The 21,474-nt window shown below is 32.9% G+C and overlaps 2 protein-coding genes across 2 annotated transcripts; both read left to right on the top strand.

The window, feature by feature from the left end:
• Positions 1–3,729: 3,729 nt before the first annotated feature.
• Positions 3,730–18,156, top strand: LOC140445100 (transmembrane protein 64). Its single transcript, XM_072536918.1, has 4 exons — positions 3,730–4,288; positions 4,344–4,467; positions 14,265–14,426; positions 17,928–18,156. The coding sequence occupies exons 1-4, from the start codon at positions 3,894–3,896 to the stop codon at positions 18,045–18,047; spliced, it is 801 nt and encodes a 266-aa protein (XP_072393019.1). The 5' UTR covers positions 3,730–3,893; the 3' UTR covers positions 18,048–18,156.
• Positions 18,157–18,485: 329 nt separating this feature from the next.
• LOC140446213 (uncharacterized) lies at positions 18,486–21,066 on the top strand. Its single transcript, XM_072538753.1, has 2 exons — positions 18,486–18,656; positions 18,788–21,066. Exon 2 carries the CDS (start codon positions 18,791–18,793, stop codon positions 20,660–20,662), a length of 1,872 nt encoding a protein of 623 aa, XP_072394854.1. The 5' UTR covers positions 18,486–18,656; positions 18,788–18,790; the 3' UTR covers positions 20,663–21,066.
• Positions 21,067–21,474: the final 408 nt, after the last annotated feature.

The following is a 21,474-nucleotide window of genomic DNA, read 5'->3' on the forward strand; positions in this document are numbered from 1 at the left end:
TACACTGTGAAGTTTGACGTCAGTTTTATAATAAAAGGAAAAAGAAGAAATATCATTAAGCGCAGAACATCAAGAATCATAACTGACTCCATAAAATCTTCTGTTTTTCAGTCATGTGAATCAGACAAGGAAAAAGGGAGAAAAGGTAACACTCATTTAAGAAACTTTCGCAAAGTTATGATTTAGAATAGCTTGCCTAGTGTATATTGGCCAAGCATATTGGCCTGAAAGCACCCAGATATTTCATTTCGTTCCCAGGTTTATATATGAGAACGAGGTTGGCAGCTTTTCATACCGTGGGGAATTTCTGTTTAGTAAAGAAACTGTCCATTATGTTTTTCACGTATTCAGCCTTTTCCTTCCGCAATAATGGTCTTTATTTTGTGCGGCATAATTTTGTCAGGTCCGGGTGCCTTCCTTGTCTTTAGTGTCTTTCCTGTATAAATCATCTCTTCCATTGGGAAGCTATTTGTTCAACCATTATTATTATTTTGAAGGTTTCCTCCTCTATTTACGGGAATGGTGCTTTCGCTAATTCTCTTTTTCGGCTGTTATATATCTTAAAGAAGGTGTTTCCTTTGAGTTCTCTTGCTGCAATCTAATATGAGTCTCTCCAAATGTTATTTTCCAGACTTTTGTCTAGTTTTTTCCAGCACCTTCTCTTTTCGTTGTTTATGAGATCTTTCTTTAAGGCTTTTAGTCTATTAGCCTCCTTTTATTTTATATTTCTCATTATAACTTCTATATTATAATAGGTACATGTCTATCTATGTCTATATATCTGTCCACCAATATGGGTTGGTATTCATTCTTCTTCCTTTTAGACAACAAATCTCGGCTATCTCCTGAATTTTTTCATATTTATTTTATTCACTGTAATTCTTCTTTTAATTTTTTCTTATCAATGAATTTGATTCATCTCCAATCCCTCAAGTTTTTATGTTTTCTCTTATTTTGTATGGGATATATTTATGATGTGTAAAGATTTCTTCCCCTTCTATAATATTTCAATCTTTTACTTTTCTTTTATACGAAATGCTACTTTCCATTATTTAATAAGACCAAACTCATAACTTGGATTACTTTAAACAGTGTGCCCCCTCTTATCTTTTTCTAGTGTTCCCCAAAGTATTAGCTTTGCGTTGCGGTGTCTTGGTTTTTGCTAACTTCTCTTTCCCTGCTATGTGGTTCGTTATAATGTCAACGGCGTTATGATATTCCCTCAAGGTAATGTTTGGGAAGATGTACGTCGCCACCAGTATGAAGATTCCAAGATCTAAAATGAGAAATCCCTCTTTACTTTGACATTCCTTTATCCCCCGTTCCTTATTTCTTACGAAGATCTCCCCAAATTCACCTGTAGTGCTACATCTTCCCTACATCTATATCCACCCAAATTCACCTGTAGTAATATCAGCCCGAAGTTAGAGAGTAGATGCTGTTTTACTTTCCCGCTAAAAGATAGGTCTACTTCAAAGATACGACCTTGACCACGCGAGCCATTATTATCTCCCCATCTCCTGGTACCTGGGAGAAATTGTATCCTAGATCCATTCTTCCACCTAATTACTAACGTTTCCCTTCCCATATCCTACTCTGATCTCGGGCAGCAGCAACATCAGTACCAAGATAAAGCGTAACGTAAATGATCCTGGATTGGTCTATTATTGAATACTAGTTTTTTTTAGACTGCTATGGAGAAAGCAAAGGAAACTACTCCATTACTCTTCCCTAGTGTAATCATCATGACAATTGAAATACAAGATAAGGCCCTCAGTCTCCAGCAGACTTTTGTTAGTCAGAGGGTACTAAGAATCGCCGGAACGAATTTAAACATGGGAACGTGGAACGTAAGAAGTCTTTTTTTAAGCAGGAAAATAACATAATTTAGATAAACAAATGGACAGCCTAAAAATCGATATTCTTGAAATTAGTGAAGTCAGATGGCCGGGTAATGGTAAATGCCCCACTGGCAATGCCCAAAAGCTATACTATTCTGGAAGCGACAATCAGCCGATCCATCCAAACCAAATCGAAATTTTGGTGGACAAAATTACCAATATATCAATCACCAGCTATATTCCTCAATCAAAAAGAATAATATTATGTTACAACTTCATTCCTCAAAAGTTAAAATGACTGTAGAACAAGTCTCTGCAGTATGCACCTACAGCTCAGAGTGAAGACAAGGATATCGAAGAATTTTACGGTCATATTGAACAAATATTAAAATATGTTTAAAAGTATAAAATGTTTATTATAATGGGTGATTTCAATGCCAACTTAGGCCAAGGGAAAAGTGAAGATTTTGTCGGCCGAAGGAAAAAAATGGTAATAACAAACACGTTATACAAACTTCCACCAAGAAAATTATGTACCTGGAAGTCGCCTCAGAATACAGAGGGTAGAATCGTGGGAAACCGGATAGACTATATAATGAAGTGAAGAAGATAGAAAAATTGTGTCAAATTCGCAAAGACGTATCCAGGTGCTGACATAGCTTTTGATCAAAAACCAGTTGTTGCTGAATTCAGGTTAAATCTAAAACAATCTAAATAGAACCAAAATAGGCACATCAAAGAAGAAAACAAAATATATCATTGAAAAAATGATAAATCAAGAAACTACTGCCAGCTACAACTGATTACAGAGAAGATCAGGTTGCAAACATCCAATATCCAATGGAAGAACTGAACAGACACTATAGTACAAATAAGTAAAAATGAACTCAATAAAAAGTGCCGGAAAAAGAAGAAAGACTGGATGACTGATGAAATACGTGAGTTATTGGAGAACAGACGGATCAATAAATTGTATATAAAACAAGATATGACAAGATACACAGAGAAATACAAAACTAAATAAGGGAATCAAAGGAAAATTGGTTAAATGAGAAATTATGTGCAATAGAAAATCTACAAGAACTACCATACATAAGGAGATTAGAAAAATCACCGGGAACTGCAGATGCAGGCACGGAAATAGATTAATTGGCGGTAACGGGCAGATAGCAAAAGACAACCGAACAAAAATACGTACAAGGAAAAAATATATAGTAGGTCTCTTTCAAGATGAAAGACTCGGTACAACAATATCAGAACAACCAGATAGCAGACCAATGATAATAAATGAAGATGTACTTACTATATGTGCTCAAGGATATGAAAAACAAAAAGACTCTTGGTCTTATATATATGTACTTATGAAACTTTTTACTACGGTCTATGAAACAGGAGAAATGCCGAATGATTGGATGACTTCTACTTTCCTTATAAGCTAAAGAATGTAAATATTATAAGCAATAAGTCTAACGAACTGTACACTAAAATAATTATTTTTAAAAATTAAACGGTATTTACAAAAAATTTGATCCTAAAACATAAGTTACACACAGTCCGAATTTCACAATGGAGTGGGAACTAAAGAGGCTTTATTATATTGATAAGACATAATATTGTCGCCGCAATAACCTCCACGTTTTCCATCGTTGCAAGTCAGCGAGTCGTTTGGTAAATGAGTATGAGGACTGAGTTTGAACATTAAATCTGGCGTCTGGTGTAAATCCGGCATTACATTTAAGTATAGGTAAATTAGGTGTTCTGTGTGATTCTGTGATTCTTCTTTCTTTTTTTGTTGGCTCGCATACTTGTGCACCTGCCAGTCAGTTTTGTCACCGAACAACGGTGTGCGGTGGTTTTGTGCTTCACCAAAACTTGTCAACAAGTAGATGTAGATGTCACTGTCAATACAAAAATTAATAAATGATCATTTCCATAGATAAATTAGGTTAGATTATAAGTAGTAGGAGGTAATTAGATTAGAAAACATACAGTAAATAAAATTATGCAGAATTTTATGTGACAAAAGATATGTCTTTTTAAAACAGTGTTATAATGAAGATAAATATCGATAGTAATGTAGACACCAAGAGAGAAAGATGTAAGGAGACACATAAAACTATATGTTTTTTATCACTTTGTCGCTTGTTGGCACTTTTTTGTACAATAGTTGTAATAATTTTGGTTCTTCTTCTGTGTAAAGCATATATAAGATTTGTTTTATTATGGCTTGAAAAGCAAAATGGTCTTCTTGTTTCTGCAACAATATGCTTCCTATTTATCATAGTTGCTCTACCAATTAGTATTGGATACATCGTCTTAGTTCTAGCGTCAGGTTATTTATTTGGAGTAGTTAAAGGGCTTCTACTAGTCGTGTTTGGGGCAAACTTTGGATTACTAATATCCCATAACATATTGAAAGTAGTAGGACATCATCATAGTATTTACAAGTAAGTCAATACATTATAATTTTAATATCTATTATAAGTAATTACTATCTTTAAGGTATACTCAAAATGATATGGCCACTGCTATATTGAGAGTAATTTCGGGACCATTGTGCTTTAAAATTGTATTTTGTTCAAGACTGACTCCCATCCCTTTTGGGTTACAAAATACTATATTTGCAGTAAGTACTTATACTTATGTATGGCTTATTTAAATAATAGTTATAAGGTTTAACCTTTATTAGTAATAATCATTCAATTCTTAAATTACATTATTTTAATTAGAGGCATCAGTAAGTGATAAGTTAAAGTTTTTCTGTAATTCTAATAAATGGTACATATAGTTTGAGCAAAATTATAACCATTGAATCAACATCAAAAATAGCAAAATTTTATTAAAACCTTCTTTTGGTGCCTATTTTCTCTGGATGTTGGCAATCAAAATGGAAATTTTGATTACAGCTACTTGAAATGTGTTAACATTTATCAGATTGAAACAAGTTCCTAGATGATGGATCCAGAGAATAGTACAGTAGACTCCCTCTATAACGAGAACTGAAATGACAGACTAATTACCTCGTTATAAGCCAATCTCGTTATATCAAACAATCATAATACTGTGCATACATATGAATCTGTAGTTTTCTAAACCATTAACTTCCTATAGTGAAGCCATTCGGAGCAATATAAGATGCTAATAAATATTGTTTGAATGGCGTTTTTGAAAAAAAGTTATTTACTTTTATTGTCAATGAAATATATTAAAACATAAAAGAGTTGTTTACTTTTATTATCAATGATATACGTTAAAACAAAAAAGCTGTACTTATATTTTTTTCCAACTACATAATGTATAAATCGTATTTTCAAGGATAACATAAACTATTGCTTCTGCAATTTTAAGAACTCTGTTATTTTTAACTGCTTTAAATGGTCCAGTATCATTCTATCATATATTTTCTAAAGATGTGAAACAGTTGTATTTATTCATTGTAAAGAAGTTTATTGCGGGCTGCAGTTAAGTTTATTGAGGGGCTGTTTGAAAAGGTATTTATTTATAGCCACGACCGGACTAAAAACGTAAAAAACACGTTTTTGGATCTTATTTTCTCTCGTTATAACCAAATTTGCCTCGCTATAGACGGTTATAGTTCAATAGAAATTTCACGGGACATCCAATGTATCCCGTTATAAGCGAAACCTCGTAATAACCGTGTTCGTTATAGAGGGAGTATACTGTATTACCAAATACTTTCAATAATCAATTGAAGTAAACATTATCTCATTATCTATTTTTATATTTGCAGTTTGATTAAAGTACCTATATGTTTTTAATAACTGTATGGTATGTGTTATCTATACCAATGTCTTTCTCAATTGATGATTGAATGATCACAATTATTCTCAACCTTAATACTCTCTAACATCGTGGATAGGGGCTTGATCTTGCCTTCTTACATATTTTAATAAGAGGACTAATTTAATGTGAAACTCTCTCTTAGAATACTCAATGTTAATAGCAGACAAACCTGTAATTATGACATTTTTAAAGTAATTTCATTGAACAAATTATGGAACAAATAAATCTATAACTTGTCTTCTTAATTTAGCTAATGCTTTACAATCAGAAATATATATCATCAGCTTCTCAAAACAATGTGTTAGAAGTTTTTCCTAAACAAATTTTCTTTATGCTACATTTCCCCAATGATTTTTCTTGTATAGGTGTATTAAATTAATAAATATTTATATTTATGTCTAATCTGTATTTATTATGTAAATTCCTAAAAAAAAATATGTTTAAATCTTTCATTTTAGAAACTTTGTTTTGCGCAAATTGATAAATTGGTAAATTATGTAAAATGGTTTACCAGTTAATCAATAAATAATTCAATTTTACCTTTTTTATATATGTTAAATATCGATGTGAACCATTTTATTCCTTTATCATCCATTAATTTGATAAATTCTGAATGAACCTGTTGCTCTGTCATTACTTCTATGTATGGCGTCTTTCACTTTATTAAGTATAAGTGGAAGACCTTCCCTCGGCGCCATCATTCGAGAGTGTTTTCTACATATTTTCTCGACATGTCTATTTTATGTTTTATAGTTATGTATTATAAATATTGATTTATAAAACCGAACACCAAAGAATGTTACAACGACTGTACAATTGTCTTCATGATCTTTACTCTTAAGGTTTTTCTTAGAGTTATTTATTTGAATATATGAGATATATTTTAGAATATTTGAGAAAGTAGACTCAAGTAGGGTTTAGAAGAGCCATGGGTATCAGAGAGGCATTTGGTATTAATGTTTTGGTGCAAGGGTGTTTGGATATGAATCAAGATCTAAATGCAATATGTATGCTTTGAATGAGGTTGATCAACTGTTTAATATTCCCAATACTGACATACAGATGTGAATCTTGGACACTATGACAAGCATAAAAGAGAAAGATATACGCCACTGAAATGTTCTGTTGGAGAAAAATTATACGAATTCTGTGGACTGACTAGAGGACAAGTAATTCAATAATAACAATTACAATACTTTGGACATGTTATTAGAGCAGATACAGAAAGACATATTATCCAAGGAAAGGTAGAAGGCCAAATGAGTTAAAAGAAATGACCAGAGATAGAGATCTTTGGAGACAGACAATACACGACATCCCAATGACCACTATACTCTTCCTGGGGGTCAAGAGAGATGTATGCTTTATATACTTTGAAATAGCAATTGATAAAGTCCAACACCACAAACTCATACAGATACTCACAGACATGAACATTAACTCCGGGATATAAGAATCATACTGAATCTTTATTGAAAGCAGACAGCAAAAATGATGATCTCTTTGAGGAAGCAGTAATTTTTTTTTGTGACGTCTGGCAAAGCTGTATTCTTCCCCCCCCCCCTGTAATTCATACAGTGACTCAATATTTTGCGAATCTTTGAACGATTGTAATAATCTTGCGGATTTAGAAACACTTGTAGACAGATTAAACTGTTCATGTTGTAACGATTAACTACCTATCAGAAACGGTGAAAAGCCAGAGTGTAATAATTAGCTGGAAGTTGGGAGCCAATGTCTAACAATATAACTACCCCCTGAAAGTTGGGAGCCAATTATTTTCGTTCCGTCTAGCTCAGTCTCTCAGGTCTGAGAACATCTTATCTTAATTGCAAATCTGAAAAATAAAAATGACTGGGACAAATAAAACAGGATATTAACTAATCATATTTATTGCACATTAAAAAAAATAAAATGAAGTTTTAATATTAAATAAAAACAGACCAAATCTTGCATATAGCTTTACACAAATTTGAAATTGATACTTATGGCTTCATGTAGTTGATAGCATAACTTGTTGAAGGTTCCAATTTATTTAGCCTTGTGAAACCTTGTGTTAGCGACTGCATACGTTTTAAAAATTTCCTTACCATTTTTTTGAAAGGATATAACTGATGGCAAGGATAGTTAAATGACTATAATTATTATTAAAATAAATTAGTTAAATTGATTTAAATAAAGATCCTACATGCCTATATATATGTATATATATATATATATATATATATATATATATTTATTTAAAAGATTAAAAGATGGAAATAAAGCATGGCATTAGGATATGTATAAGACAGATATATATAAAAAAAAATCAACTACAAATATGAAATAGAATTTGTACTCACCCCAGAGAAGAGATTTAATATATAATTGAATTTATGCACTAAGATATCAGCTTAAGTAGATGAAAAATGTTATTTAAAAACAAGTTCCCCTTTCTATTGAATCGAAAACTGACATGACAGAACGGATTTGGAAATGACAAATATATTGTGTCCCTTGAAGTGGGGCATAGCCATTATATATATATATATATATATATATATATATATATATATATATATATATATATATATATATATATATATATATATATATCGCATAGAATATAATGGAGTAGATATGGGGTCTGAATATGGGGAATATAATCGAAAAAAGCGAAAATTTAAATAGGATAAAGAATATTTGGTTGATAGAAGAGTTGAGTGCCAATTTTTAGAAGAAAAATAATAAAACTAAAGAGAAAATTACCAGAGGCGGTTTCTTAATTGGTTCACTTGTGCAGTGAACACCCAATAAAATTTTATTAAAATAGAGTTTTTTTGAAATCTTATAAATATTATAGTATCATTAAAACAGTTTTTTTAACCTCATAAATATCAGATTATAAAACAAAACGCAAATAGTTTTGAAGATCGACTTTTTATAAAAAAGAATGGACCACCTCGGCAGGAGATTAACTTGGTACAAGAATGTTCCATAAGAAACAAAAAATTTAAACGTTGTTTTAAAGTTAAACAATACAGAAAAACTTCGTGGTTGTGCGGGTGCGATAAACTACATTCTTTGTTTTTTCCATGAATGAAACTATTTCTTCAGAGTGGGCAAAAATGAGTGTTCGGGATTTATCTCACTTATCAACAAAAATTAAAAAACACGGCTCTTCCCAAATTCATTTAAAAAATGAATTCCAACTCTCGCATATTATTAATATAGCTGTTCGCCAATTATTAGATTCTGGCTATCGAAAACCAATAAAAGACTTTAACGACCAAGTTAAAAAAATCATTCATCAAAAAATCATCATTTTCAAAGGCGGGACATTTTGTCCCGCCTTATCGATTGTGTAAAATTTTTTGGCGCATTCGAAATAGCTTTGCGGGGACATGACGAGCCATCAGAAAGTTTAAATCCAAGAATATACAGGGGCCTCATTGATTTTGTATCAGAAATCAATATGGCTATGAAACAATATTTGCAGAGAAATAATGTTTTTAAAGGTACTTCAAAATCATTTCAAAAGGACGTATTATATGCTATTGTAGCTGTTTGCCAGGAAGAGATTAAAGAACAGGTTTCAGAGGCACGGTTTGTATCCTTTCAGTGTGATGAAACTACTGATGTTTCTACCCATCAGTAACTTGATATTATTTTAGGATATGAGCGGAATGGCCAAATTTGCGAACTTTTTTTGAAATTTTTAAAACCTGTTTCACATCGTGCCAGTGACATAGCCACAGAAATTAGAAAAGAGTTAGAACTGCTTAATATTTCCGTAAATCAGCTAATTGGTCAAAGGTGGCGTCCAAAGTATTATAAGAAAAGATTTTCCATACGCATTTTATGTACATTCTTATGCACATCAATTTACATACATTTTCGCCATTTTTTCAAGGTCAGCAAAAAAGAACTAGCATGCTAGACGACATGTGAGTAACTCACAACATCCGAGTATAAAATTCACAATGGAAGTAGAAAATAATCGGTCCCTTCCCTTTCTCGATGTGTTACTCACAACATCCGAGTATAAAATTCACAATGGAAGTAGAAAATAATCGGTCCCTTCCCTTTCTCGATGTGTTAGTCACCTCCAAGCCCAATGGCCGATTGGGTCACTCTGTTTATAGAAAAAAGACTCACACGAATCGTTACCTACATGCTTCATCACACCACCATCCTGCCCAAAAGAATTCTGTGATCAACTCTCTCATCCATCGGGCCATTTCGATTTCTGAACCTGACAACCTTAGAGAAGAACTTGGCCATCTGCAAAAAACCCTTGTCGCCAACGGTTACTCCAAGTAGACAATTCAAAATATTACACACCGACATCTACATCCCCCTTTACACCCTAGGACGACAAATTCAGAATCTTCGGGCAATACTCGTGTGGCTTTTCTTCCGTATATTCGAAGTGTCACTGATAGGATTGGCAAAATTCTTCGCAAGGAAGGTATCAGGACTACTTTTCGACCACCCAAGAAAATCTCACAATATCTACCCTCTCCTAAGGACCCATTACCGCCCCTATCTTCCTGTGGTGTCTATTCTATTCCTTGTTCATGTGGACAAGTGTATATTGGCGAAACTGGTCGTTCCGTCAAAACTCGGATTCAAGAGCATCAAAGATGCATTCGATCAGGTCTTTTCTCCCATTCTGCAGTTGCAGAACACTGCCAAGAAACCGGTCATTCCATATTGTTCGAAAAAACCCATATTATTTCTAAGAACCCCTTCTTTTATTCCAGGAAAATCCGCGAATCTCTAGAGATCCGAAAAAATCCACATAATATCAATCGAGAGGAAGGATACTACTTGTCTCCCATCTGGAATCTCAGTCTAGAGCCGCCGTCCGGTCCCGCTACCACGATGCAGCCACATGATTGGTCACCGCGACTATAAATAGAGCGGTAGCGGAGTAATCGTCGGATTCACTCCCCGCCTCTCGACGCGTTAGTGTTCTGAGCTGTTGGACGTGAATCCCTGTCCTGGCATTTGGTTTCCACCTCTGGCTGCGTTAAGTAGTTGAGTTACTGTGACCAAATGCCCATCTTGGTAGTTAGTATTCGCCTCTGGTTGCGTTGAGTAACTGAGTTACCGTTGCTAACTACCCATCTTCCTGTCCTTTGTTTTCTTTTTCTTTTTTTGTTCTCCTGAAGAAGCTACATACAATTGTAGCGAAACGTCGAGATGAACCCACTTTTGGGTCACTCACAAATGACACGGTCCAAACCCGGAAGACGAATAAACTATAATTCTGACTCTGACCGTGGAAGCCTACGATTTCATTTGAATGTAAGTTTCATTTATTGACTTACATTTTTCGCTCAAATAATGCTCCACTGTGAAATCCTTTTTAAAGAATTTCAATCTCGGTCTTTGGACGCCGTTAAAATGAACGGATTTTTAAACAGTTTTGACAAAGCCATTTGTCCACTAAATTAAATCGTCCACCTTCACTACTGCAGAAGCGCCATCAGTCAGTATCATATTTTGGACAAACAAAAGAAGTGTGTGATATCCTGATTAATCAGGCAAAGAGGTTTCATTTTATGGAAAATCTTTTGCAAAAATAGTTTCTTACCGATGATTTTGATACCGTTATGCGAACCTATAACTTTTTTCAGAAATAAAAACTTAAAAGTGAATTGTGTGTTATTTATGGCAGAAACGATTTGTACCATGCGGGAATCTTACAACTTCTTATCTATAGAAACCTGACCGAATGTTTTAGTGAAACTGTCATGCTTAAAAATTATTCTTTATAATTCCAATGACCAGAGTCGAAAGTGAACGTTGTTTTTCTGCGTTGCAAACGTTTTGCGAACGGATTAAATCTTTACTGAGAAATATAATGCAGCTAAATTCACTTGCTATGTTAATCATAGAAAAGGAGTTGATTTTCACAATTGCAGACTTTAATGCTTGTGTTATCGATGTTTTTGCAAAAGACAAAAATGGAAGAATGGACTTTTTGTATAAATAAACTCAATAATTGAATACAAAAAGACCCAGACATTTTTATATTATTTTTATAGTTTAAATTTTGCTTCTAAGTCGCATTGATTTAATGTATTGCATATGGCAATAAAACATCTCATATTTCTTTTGTTTTATTTAATATAATTGCTTCACCGTTTCTATAATTACATTCTCTTGAACACCCTTTTTAAATTACCACGAGCCGCCACTGCAAATTAACAAATTAATAAAATCCAAAGAAATTGAAATAAAATAATGATTTAAAGAAAAATAACAAACATGTGACGAATATAATGTTACAATGTATAATCTTTTATATCTAAAGGTCATTCACTATCCGCCTCCTGTGACCTCATTGGTAGCCTGCAGCCTCAACGTTAATACATTAATAGTTGTTAATTTGCGATTTATTTCAATATAAAAACTGATAAATTCCCCTTGCTCTAGAACACACTATGGATAAGTTTTGTCTCATCGTCTATTTGATAGTTTTCAGATTAACTTCGCGACTTTTTGAACATTCTGTTGTCCAATTTTACATTTATTTCGGGATTCCCTCTTATTGTCATATACTTTTTAAAAAACTGGGTTGAAAATTCTTTATGCTGCTGAGTTTTTAGGACATCTTAGGGATTATCACTTGTCTGTAATATACATTAGCATATTAATTAAAATACTGGTCCTGTTCCCTCTACATAGATATAGAATAGTACAGGAAATAAAATACATTGTACAAATGCAAGTAGCACTTCTTGTTATTTCCATTTATTGAGTTGATTGTGAGTTTTTGAGCAGTGGCTTTATCGATTGATTCCAATATATATTTCGAATAAAAAGGAACAGACAGTTAAGATTTGATTTAACGTACAGGGCGCCTGCGCATCCGCTTATACGTATTTCGGCCTAATAGGTCTCATCAGAACGGCTTTCGCAGTCGTTCTAGCCAGAGAAGTTTTATCTTATTGTTGACATTCTGTTTTCGAGCCGGACCACAGGACAAACACCTAGTTAGTTCGAGGATTAAAAGGTACTTAATAGAACATCACGTTACTACATACGGATGTTAAGGAATTTTATCGAAATTCGAAAACACCTGATTAATACCTTTAATCTATTTAATCACTATAAGTTTAATCGATTTTATGGTGTCGTAAGATTTACGATTACGATACCTTTTTATTATTAAATAAACGTAAACCTAATATTAATTAACAAACGGGAGGTTTTTCATAGAAAACTTATACAAACTTTTTAAAAATCTTAAAAAACATTTAAAATTACCACTGGTAAAAGTGATTTGCATGAACATTAAGGTAACTTATAATTAAAATAAAGTCCGCTTATTTTTTTTGTAATGCAAAAAGTAACAAACTCACCTTCGCCAAAACCACTCTGGTTGAAACTAATCGTTGTTTCATAAAAAAGATACAGAAAAATGCTAAAATACAAAACAACAGTTTTTTCATTGAATATTATAATTTTATTTCTATTTTTCTTTTTGTTAATTTTTTTTTTATTTTTATAGACTAAAAATTAAATGAGATATGATTGTTTAAAGGTTATATTCGCATGCGTTTAGCACCTTCAAGCCCTTTCAGCGCAACCCCTTTTTAAAACGAAGGGCTTGCAACAAATTTAATAAGAAAATAAGAACTTTAAGAGTAATTCCGAAAATAATGTCTTTACTTTAAACTCGGATTTTTTCAAAACTAAACCAAAGGGTGGTTTTTTCGGGGGTGAGTTTGTTACTTTCTGCGCCACAAAAGAGATAAGCGGACTTTATTTTAGTTATAACTTACCTTAATTTTCATGCAATTCACTATTACCAGCGGTCATTGTAAAGGTTTTTGTAAGATCTGTAAAAAAGTTTGTATAGGTGTTCCATGAAAAATTTACCGTTTTCCGGATATTCAACATGATAGTTTGGATTTTTGTTTTCGATGAACAAAAGTCATAACTTTTAATTTAAGGTATTAAGTTTACGGTAATAATCAAAAACGAATCTCTTTGTTTTATAAGCTTCATTTTATATCCAAATAATTTTCTCGATAATATCTAAATTTTTTAGTTATTCGCGAAAAACCGTTTAAAAACATGCTTTTTTGACGTGCAATTTGTAAACTTTCAGTCACGAATATCCAAAAATATTGACTTTTCGAAAAAACTACAAAGAATATTTTTTTCTTAAAATTCACTATTCAAGCGACTACCATGTTTTTTTTATAAACTTTTTCCACCCCCGAGTTGGGATGGTAACCATCCCAGAAAAAAGGCACACATTGTCATAGGGTAGATTTTGACCTTTGAGCTATTTTCTACCTACTGTCAAATGTCAAGTAAATCCATGCATATAAAAAGAATTCTGAGCAGAAAACCGTCATATCTTGCACTATTTATATTTGTCCGCGTTGTTTGTTAGTTTGCGATGGAATGGAACGTTTACGCAATAATGGACAATTAGGAAATGCTTTGTTGTTTCAGCCCGTCTTAAAGAAACTTTTTTTATTGTAATTCCAATAATTTATATTTGGAAAAAAGTTTATTAAATATAGGTGTTTGGTGTTACATTAATTTCAAATTTTTTGTTTAAAAACCAGTAATTTTAAACTATATTTTTATTGACAGATTATTTTTTAGTTAAGTAATGTAAGTGCCAGAGTTTACCATATAGCATCTCTACTTGGACTATTTCCTGCTCAATTTGTTGCAGTTTATGTAGGATCAACCTTAAGATCCATGCAAGATGTGTTAGAAAATAGACATATATCTTCTAGTACATATGCGTTTGCAACTATTCAGGTAAGATGATATATTAGACACATACGTATTTTAAATTCCAATGATAAAAAGGCAAAAAAATCAATTTTTTACATTCTTTGCCATTTACATATTCTGAAACAATATTTAATAAGGCCTGATTAAACAGATATTGTGAGAATATCATACAGAAAAAATAGATTAACGAAAAAAGGAGAAAACTATATACAACACAGAATACGGAGCAACTAACTTCTAAGAAGTCAGCATAGAAGAATTAGTTAAAAAAATCACAAAGGTAGTGTAACGGTTTTTCTGGAACCTGCTTCCAGAAAAATCGTTTGCCCGCTTAAATAAACCTTCTTTAGTGGACTAAATTTTATTGACATTTTCAAAAATACTTAGTGTTCACAAATTATCGTTTAGAATAATCACGGAAAATCACCCTTTAAAACGTTCCCTGTCAAAATTGAATTTCAGTTGATTCTAACCCACTTCTACTAACCTCTAAACTGCTAACTTGATATACTTTTATGTCATTTCTGGAATTTACGCCAGTATTCTTTTAGATATTTCTAGGCAGACTAATAGTTTTTCGGATAAATTTCCGCGGTCAGATGAATCAAAATTACTTAGTTCTCGGGAAGAACCGCGTTGAGAATTTATTACTCTATTGAGTATTGAGTATACTATTGAGTAATAAATTCTCAACGCGGTTCTTCCCGAGAACTAAGTAATTTTCATATATATATATATATATATATATATATATATTTATATGCATATTAGGCATTATATGGATAGTATGACGAGAGATGGGTGTTTAGTAGCTAGAAAACTGGAATATATAATTCAAGAAATTAACATATAAGGTTAACATTTTGCAAAATTTCATAGTATACCCATTTACGAATATAAGTATTACGTGTTAACATAAAACGTTAAGTATTAGATCGCTTTAATGTACCATATATTCCCTTCTTTATTGACTTTTGATCTGCGTTCTACCTAAAACAGACATTCCAAACAAAATGAAAAAAATAATTATACTAGGAAAATAGAGAATTTCCTATTTAATATCGACTTCGACTATCTAACTTATATAATGGTACGAAGATACGACCTCTTTCAGCCTCACAAATGTCTAAATGCCATCTCAAAATTTGTTAATCATCAGTCTGATTCTTTTTTAATTAAAGTAGTAAACTATAATATATAATTGTAAATAGTAAAAAAAATCGATTGGAATAACTCATAAATTAATCTCGAATCTAAAGAAACACACTTACCGTATGAAATGGCTGGTTAGCATCTAGAAAGTCAGCTGAGCGACGCAAACATTGATCGACGGATGATGTCTTCGACATCTTCATGGTAAATGTTAGCGTCACGAATTCTTGATTGGGTTTGCTTGGTCCGTAGGGAGGAATTCCTATTTACTTAGCGAGATCATGTAGAGTTATCTTCTGGCAATATTTAGAACCACAAAGGCAAATTTAAATGAATTTAAAAAAATGAAATAGCTAATTAAAATATACCTACAACTAAATAAGGCCCTATAATAAAATATTAAGAATATTAAAAATAAAATATTTAAGTAAGCACTAAATACTTTTCCAAACATTCTCCCCCTCTAAAAACGAATGTTTTTAAGAACAACTAAAATTGTAAGTAAAAGGAATGAACAATAAAACATAAATAAAATAAAGAATGAAGTAGGAGCAAAGAATATTTATTAACAACTAGGCGGTGGGCGTGTTTTGACCACCGAACGTTGTAGGATGTCATCTTAACCTGTCTTCAGACTAATAGCGCGTACAATACCGTCAGTGCCGCAATGCAACTCAGTGATTTCTGGCTAAATGATGGCGAAGAGGGGCTGTTCTTAATTTTTTTATGGGAACAAGAGAAACTTTAGTGAGAGCCGGGGTAGGACTATTCCATTTGGAACGCTCTTGAAGATAATAAATGTTCCCTTTAGACCTCCTCTTCTCCTCGTATCATTTGGATTAGTTGCCAACGATTCAGACGGTTAATATTTAAGGCGCTTAGATCTGGATCTGGTCTTCTAAGAATAACATCCTGATTTCGTACCCTACTTGAACAACAGATCTTAAATGCTTTCAGTTTGTTAGGGATATCTTATGTTAAGGACCACATCTCCATACTATAAAATGTTTTAAATGTAACTGCTAAACAGTAGACTTCGTAGGCACGTTACTCAAGTCGTCCAGAGACAAAAATGCCACTGAACCTCTAAAAAATATACGAACAAGCTGAGTTTTGCAAACTAAATATGCAAAAAATTTTACCACTTCGGAGAAACGGAAAAATCGATGGATCTGAGATAATTTTGAACAAAACTGTTAATTGGCACATTTGTGTAAAATGAACTGTTCTCTCTCTGAAACAACGCCTGATGCGACCGACGATTTTGAATTTCATAAAAGTACGAAATCTTCTTCTTCTACTTCTTGGAGATCTTTCGATCTGTTTAATTCTGAAGCTGCCTCTGGTTAATTTCCTGGGAGGTAGATTGCCAACTATCTCTCCCTCTTTTAGGTGGTCTTCCGGGAGGTCTTGACCCGGGCGGGTTGTTTTCTAGGGCGATTTTTGGGAGTCTATTCTCATCCATTCCTCTTACATGATTGTACCACATCCTCTTACGCTGCCTTCCCCATCTTACAATACCACTAACTTACATCTGAGCGGATCTTTTGCTATTGTCATACATTTAGTTTTGTTGGTAGAAATGGTCATATTTAGTTGGCGGCTTATTTGAAAGAACTGAAAGAGCTATCTCTGAAGATCATCTTCTGATTCGGCAATAATTGCTGCATCATCTGCGTAACACACCATACCAATTCTTTTGTTGCCCATTCTGTATCCGAGATTCAGAGAAGTTACTTCGTTTATAATTCTGTCCATGAATAGGTTAAACAAGAAGGGGCTAAAACTGTCGCCTTGTCTAATTCCTCCCGGTGTTGGAATATTTTCAGTGAATTGGCCTCCTGCTCTAACTTTGATTATATTGTTGTTATTTAGGTTATGGACTATCTTTGTTATGTTGGTCGGTGTTTTATTTTTTATTAATATATTTAGAATGTCTCCCAGGCGAACCCTGTCGAACGCCTTCGAAGAGTTTAAAAGTACAATTATTTAGGTACTCCTTTTAATGATAAAGCTGACAGTTTCTTGGAACAAAACATCCGATTTGAAAAATTCCGAAGCACATTTATGAAAATGAAAAAGATTTTGTAGTCAAGATCTCAGCTTAGAACTCAAAATACGGATTACGAGATGTTAGGTTTTGTCAGTGCTGTACTGCAACATGGAATCATGTATACTAAAGAAGAACAATGTGTAATGTTTTAATGTGTAGAAAATTTCTTGAAAACGAAATCGTTTTATAATAAACGTCATATACTAATCGGCAATGACAACTTTTCTAGCTTCAACGCTAATTATTTTTACATGCATAGCTATAGTTTTTTTACAAATTCTGTTTTATGTTTTTGAATTTATATATGTTCGTTATTTCAGTTGATATTGGGAGCATCTTTGATGGTATTTATTGGAACGAAAGCCAGAAAAGAACTACTGAAAGCCATTGCTGAAGCCGAAAGTAACTCTTCCACTACGTTGGGGTATTCATTGGTGTGATATTTATTTTATTTTTGTTATGAGTTTTTAAACGAGACCAAATATTTTTGTGTTGACATATAACTAGATCTGTTTTATTTACAATAAAGGTATTTTTATACTTCGGTAATATATGTTTTTAATATATTTTGACCCTATCATTGTCGTCGGATCTAAAAAAAAATGTTTTTTCTAGTCATTCTATTTTTGAGCATATACGATAGAAAGTGTACTAGGCAAATTACTACTTGGTGATTTGCCATTTACTTCAGATACTATTTTGATTGTAGCGTGAATTGAACACACATCATTTGGTACCATCACACTCACCTATCAACTACCGATGTCTTATAAATTACTTAATAAATACAAATAAAAGACTAACAATAAGTAAATGCCGCATCTAAATTTACATTAACTCGGCACCAGTGTGGTGGGGTATGACATACTCCAGTGATTTTAAAATTAGCGCCAATATTTTTATCGGTAAATTAGCGTGACAGGCATTTCAGTACCTTTCGTTAAAACCTTGAAGGAGGTCTCGCAGTTGTTGATTTACTTTAGAAGTGAACGCACGCATCGCTGTTTTGATCCAAACGTCGTTGGGGTATCATATACCCCACCACACAGGTAAGTTAATATATTTATGGTAGTATTATTTGAGTTGGGCATTCACATTTTTATATAATTTCCGTTGAAAGTATTTATTTTTAATGAAAATGTAAAATTTTAGACATAAATTATTTAGGTTTTTGTTCTAGATTATGGCTTATCGATATGAACGGGAGCAGGCGAGGCTTCAAGCTTTATGGGACGATTCTCAAGACGATGATGTTGTAATTGGATCTGCAAGCGAGAACGAATCCGACAATGAAGACAACAGTAGCCACAACTCTCACAGCGAGGAAGATGCTATTGATTTAGAACAGTCGGTGGCTGATATAGAAATCGAAAATAAACTTTTGGGGCAAGGACAGGAGAGTCAAAAGAAACATTACGTAGGTAAGGACGGCACTAAATGGTCTTCAACATGCTTTCCTATAAATGTAAGAACACGCTCAGTAAATATCATTACGCATTTACCAGGTGTAAAACGAAATGCAAAAATGGCGAAAACTCCCTTAGAATGTTTTAATTTACTTTTTACACCTAGTATGACGGATGATGGCGTAACTTGGACTAATATAAAAATAAGAAGGAAGTCCACTTGCTACGATGAAAACCATCAGTATGCAGTTCGCAAAACCAATGCAACTGAAATAAGAGCATTGTTTGGACTATTGTACTTGGCTGGGATGTTCAAGTCTGCTCGGCTTTATTTAAAAGATCTTTGGTCTGATGGAACCGGAATAAGCTTATTTAGAGAGACGATGTCTTTACAACGATTTATTTTTTTACAGTCTTGTCTACGTTTTGACAATATAGAAAATCGAGAAGAAAGAAAAAAACTTGATAAAATGACTGCAATTAGAGCAATTTTCGAAAAAATTGTGCAAAATAGCCAAGACGTCTATACGCCAAGCGAATACCTTACTATTGATGAAAAGCTGGAGGCATTTAGAGGCCGCTGTGGTTTTCGCCAGTATATGCCGAAAAAGCCTGCACGATACGGATTAAAGATATTCGCTCTCGTTGATGCAAAATCATATTATGTTTTGAATTTAGAACTATACGTGGGATTGCAGCCAGAGGGACCCTTCCAATTGAGCAATAAACCTAGAGACGTAGTTCTGCGACTTGTAACTCCGATATCTGGAACCAAACGAAATTGGGACGTAACCGTAACATTCGATAATTGGTTCACAAGTTATGAGCTGATGCTGAAGCTTTTAAAAGATCATCAACTGACGTCTACTGGAACTGTAAGAAAAAACAAAAGGCAAATACCTGAAAGTTTTATAACATCTAGGAACAGGCCAGTATATTCCTCAAAATTCGGATTTCAAGAGAGTATAACGTTAGTTTCACATGTACCAAAAAAAGGAAAAGTAGTTCTTCTAATATCAACTTTACATCGTCATCATCATCACGGGCTCGACAACCCTTTTTGGGTCTTGGCCTGTTCCAGGATTCTTCTCCATTCTGATCTGTTTCGTGCTTTTTTTCTCCAGTTTTTTATTTTTAAGGTTGTTATATCATTTTCTATTTGTTCTAAGTATCTCAGTTTCGGTCTTCCTCTTGTTCTTTTTCCTACTGGCATCTGTTTGAATATTTTGTTTGGTATTTCGCCTTCTTCCATTCTTTCTACATGTCTTATCCAACGCAGCCATCCTATTTTAATGAATGTTATAATATCCGGATCCTGGTATATTTTGTATAGTTCACATGTACCAAAAAAAGGAAAAGTAGTTCTTCTAATATCAACTTTACATCACACTCCTGATATTGACGATAATACTGGCGAAAGTAAGAAACCAGAAATAATTTCTTTTTATAACGCTACAAAATGTGGGGTAGATGTGGTAGATGAATTGTCGGCTTCATACGATGTTTCACGTAATAGCAAAAGGTGGCCCATTACAATTTTTTATACGATACTCAACTGTGCAGGTATAAATGCTAGAGTAATTTATCAACAAAATACTGGCGATTTTCAGTCAAAACGAAGGAAATTTTTGAAATTATTAGCAATATAGTTACTAACAGAATACAAACAAATTCGGTCTACCAACTTAAGGCTTCCGCGAAATTTACAAGTCCATCCTGAAGGAACTGTAACAAATGATGAAGTGCAATCAGGTAAACGAATGAAAGTAGCCAAAAGATGTAATGTTTGCCCGAGAAAAAATGACAGAAAGACCTATTATAATTGTGTGATTTCTAAAAAAGCTATATGTTTAGAGCATTTAGTGGTGCATTGTGATTCTTGCTATTTAGCTAAAAACAATTAAAATGTATTCTGTATGTTATGGTTTTTTAAAAATTCATTTATTTTTACTAGTTCTCTGATCTTTTTTTATAATCGACAAAAAATGAGTGTAACGTTTTTTTATGCTGTAAAATGAGACTTTTTTGGAATATTCAAGTATTTAGTTTGCAATTTGTTATTAAACACTAGTTCCTTTTGATTTAAGTTTGTTATATGGTGAAATATAAATCACAATATAAATTTTCTAAAAATGTGTTATTTTTATTTCAATTTTTTTTTATTTTGGGTATCAGATACCCCACCACACAGGTTTTTACATTTTAGTCTACCACACGGCGCCGGGTTAATTTATAGTAAAAAACATAATATGTACATATTACAAAAAAATAAGTATATTAATAAGGTCCATTAGTTTAGCTCGGGCATATTTTGACAGATTCATAGTCGGAAACCTACAACACAAAAATTCCTACTTCTCAGTATTAATAGCTCAAATATTGCAGACTTCTTTCATTAAAAAAAGAAGAAATATTCTAAACAGTGGAAGTGTATACTAAACCCATAAAATTTTCCCTGTAT

Source organism: Diabrotica undecimpunctata, chromosome 7 (assembly GCF_040954645.1).
Source record: "Diabrotica undecimpunctata isolate CICGRU chromosome 7, icDiaUnde3, whole genome shotgun sequence".
NCBI classification, from domain to species: Eukaryota; Metazoa; Arthropoda; class Insecta; order Coleoptera; family Chrysomelidae; genus Diabrotica; species Diabrotica undecimpunctata.

Excerpts from the sequence above, each read along its gene's own strand:
- LOC140445100 (XM_072536918.1), top strand. The coding sequence starts at position 3,894 with ATGAAGATAAATATCGATAGTAATGTAGACACCAAGAGAGAAAGATGT. Across the intron at positions 4,289-4,343 it reads CATCATCATAGTATTTACAA|GTATACTCAAAATGATATGG; the intron begins GTAAGTCAATAC and ends ACTATCTTTAAG. Across the intron at positions 14,427-17,927 it reads ATGCGTTTGCAACTATTCAG|TTGATATTGGGAGCATCTTT; the intron begins GTAAGATGATAT and ends TCGTTATTTCAG.
- LOC140446213 (XM_072538753.1), top strand. The coding sequence starts at position 18,791 with ATGGCTTATCGATATGAACGGGAGCAGGCGAGGCTTCAAGCTTTATGG.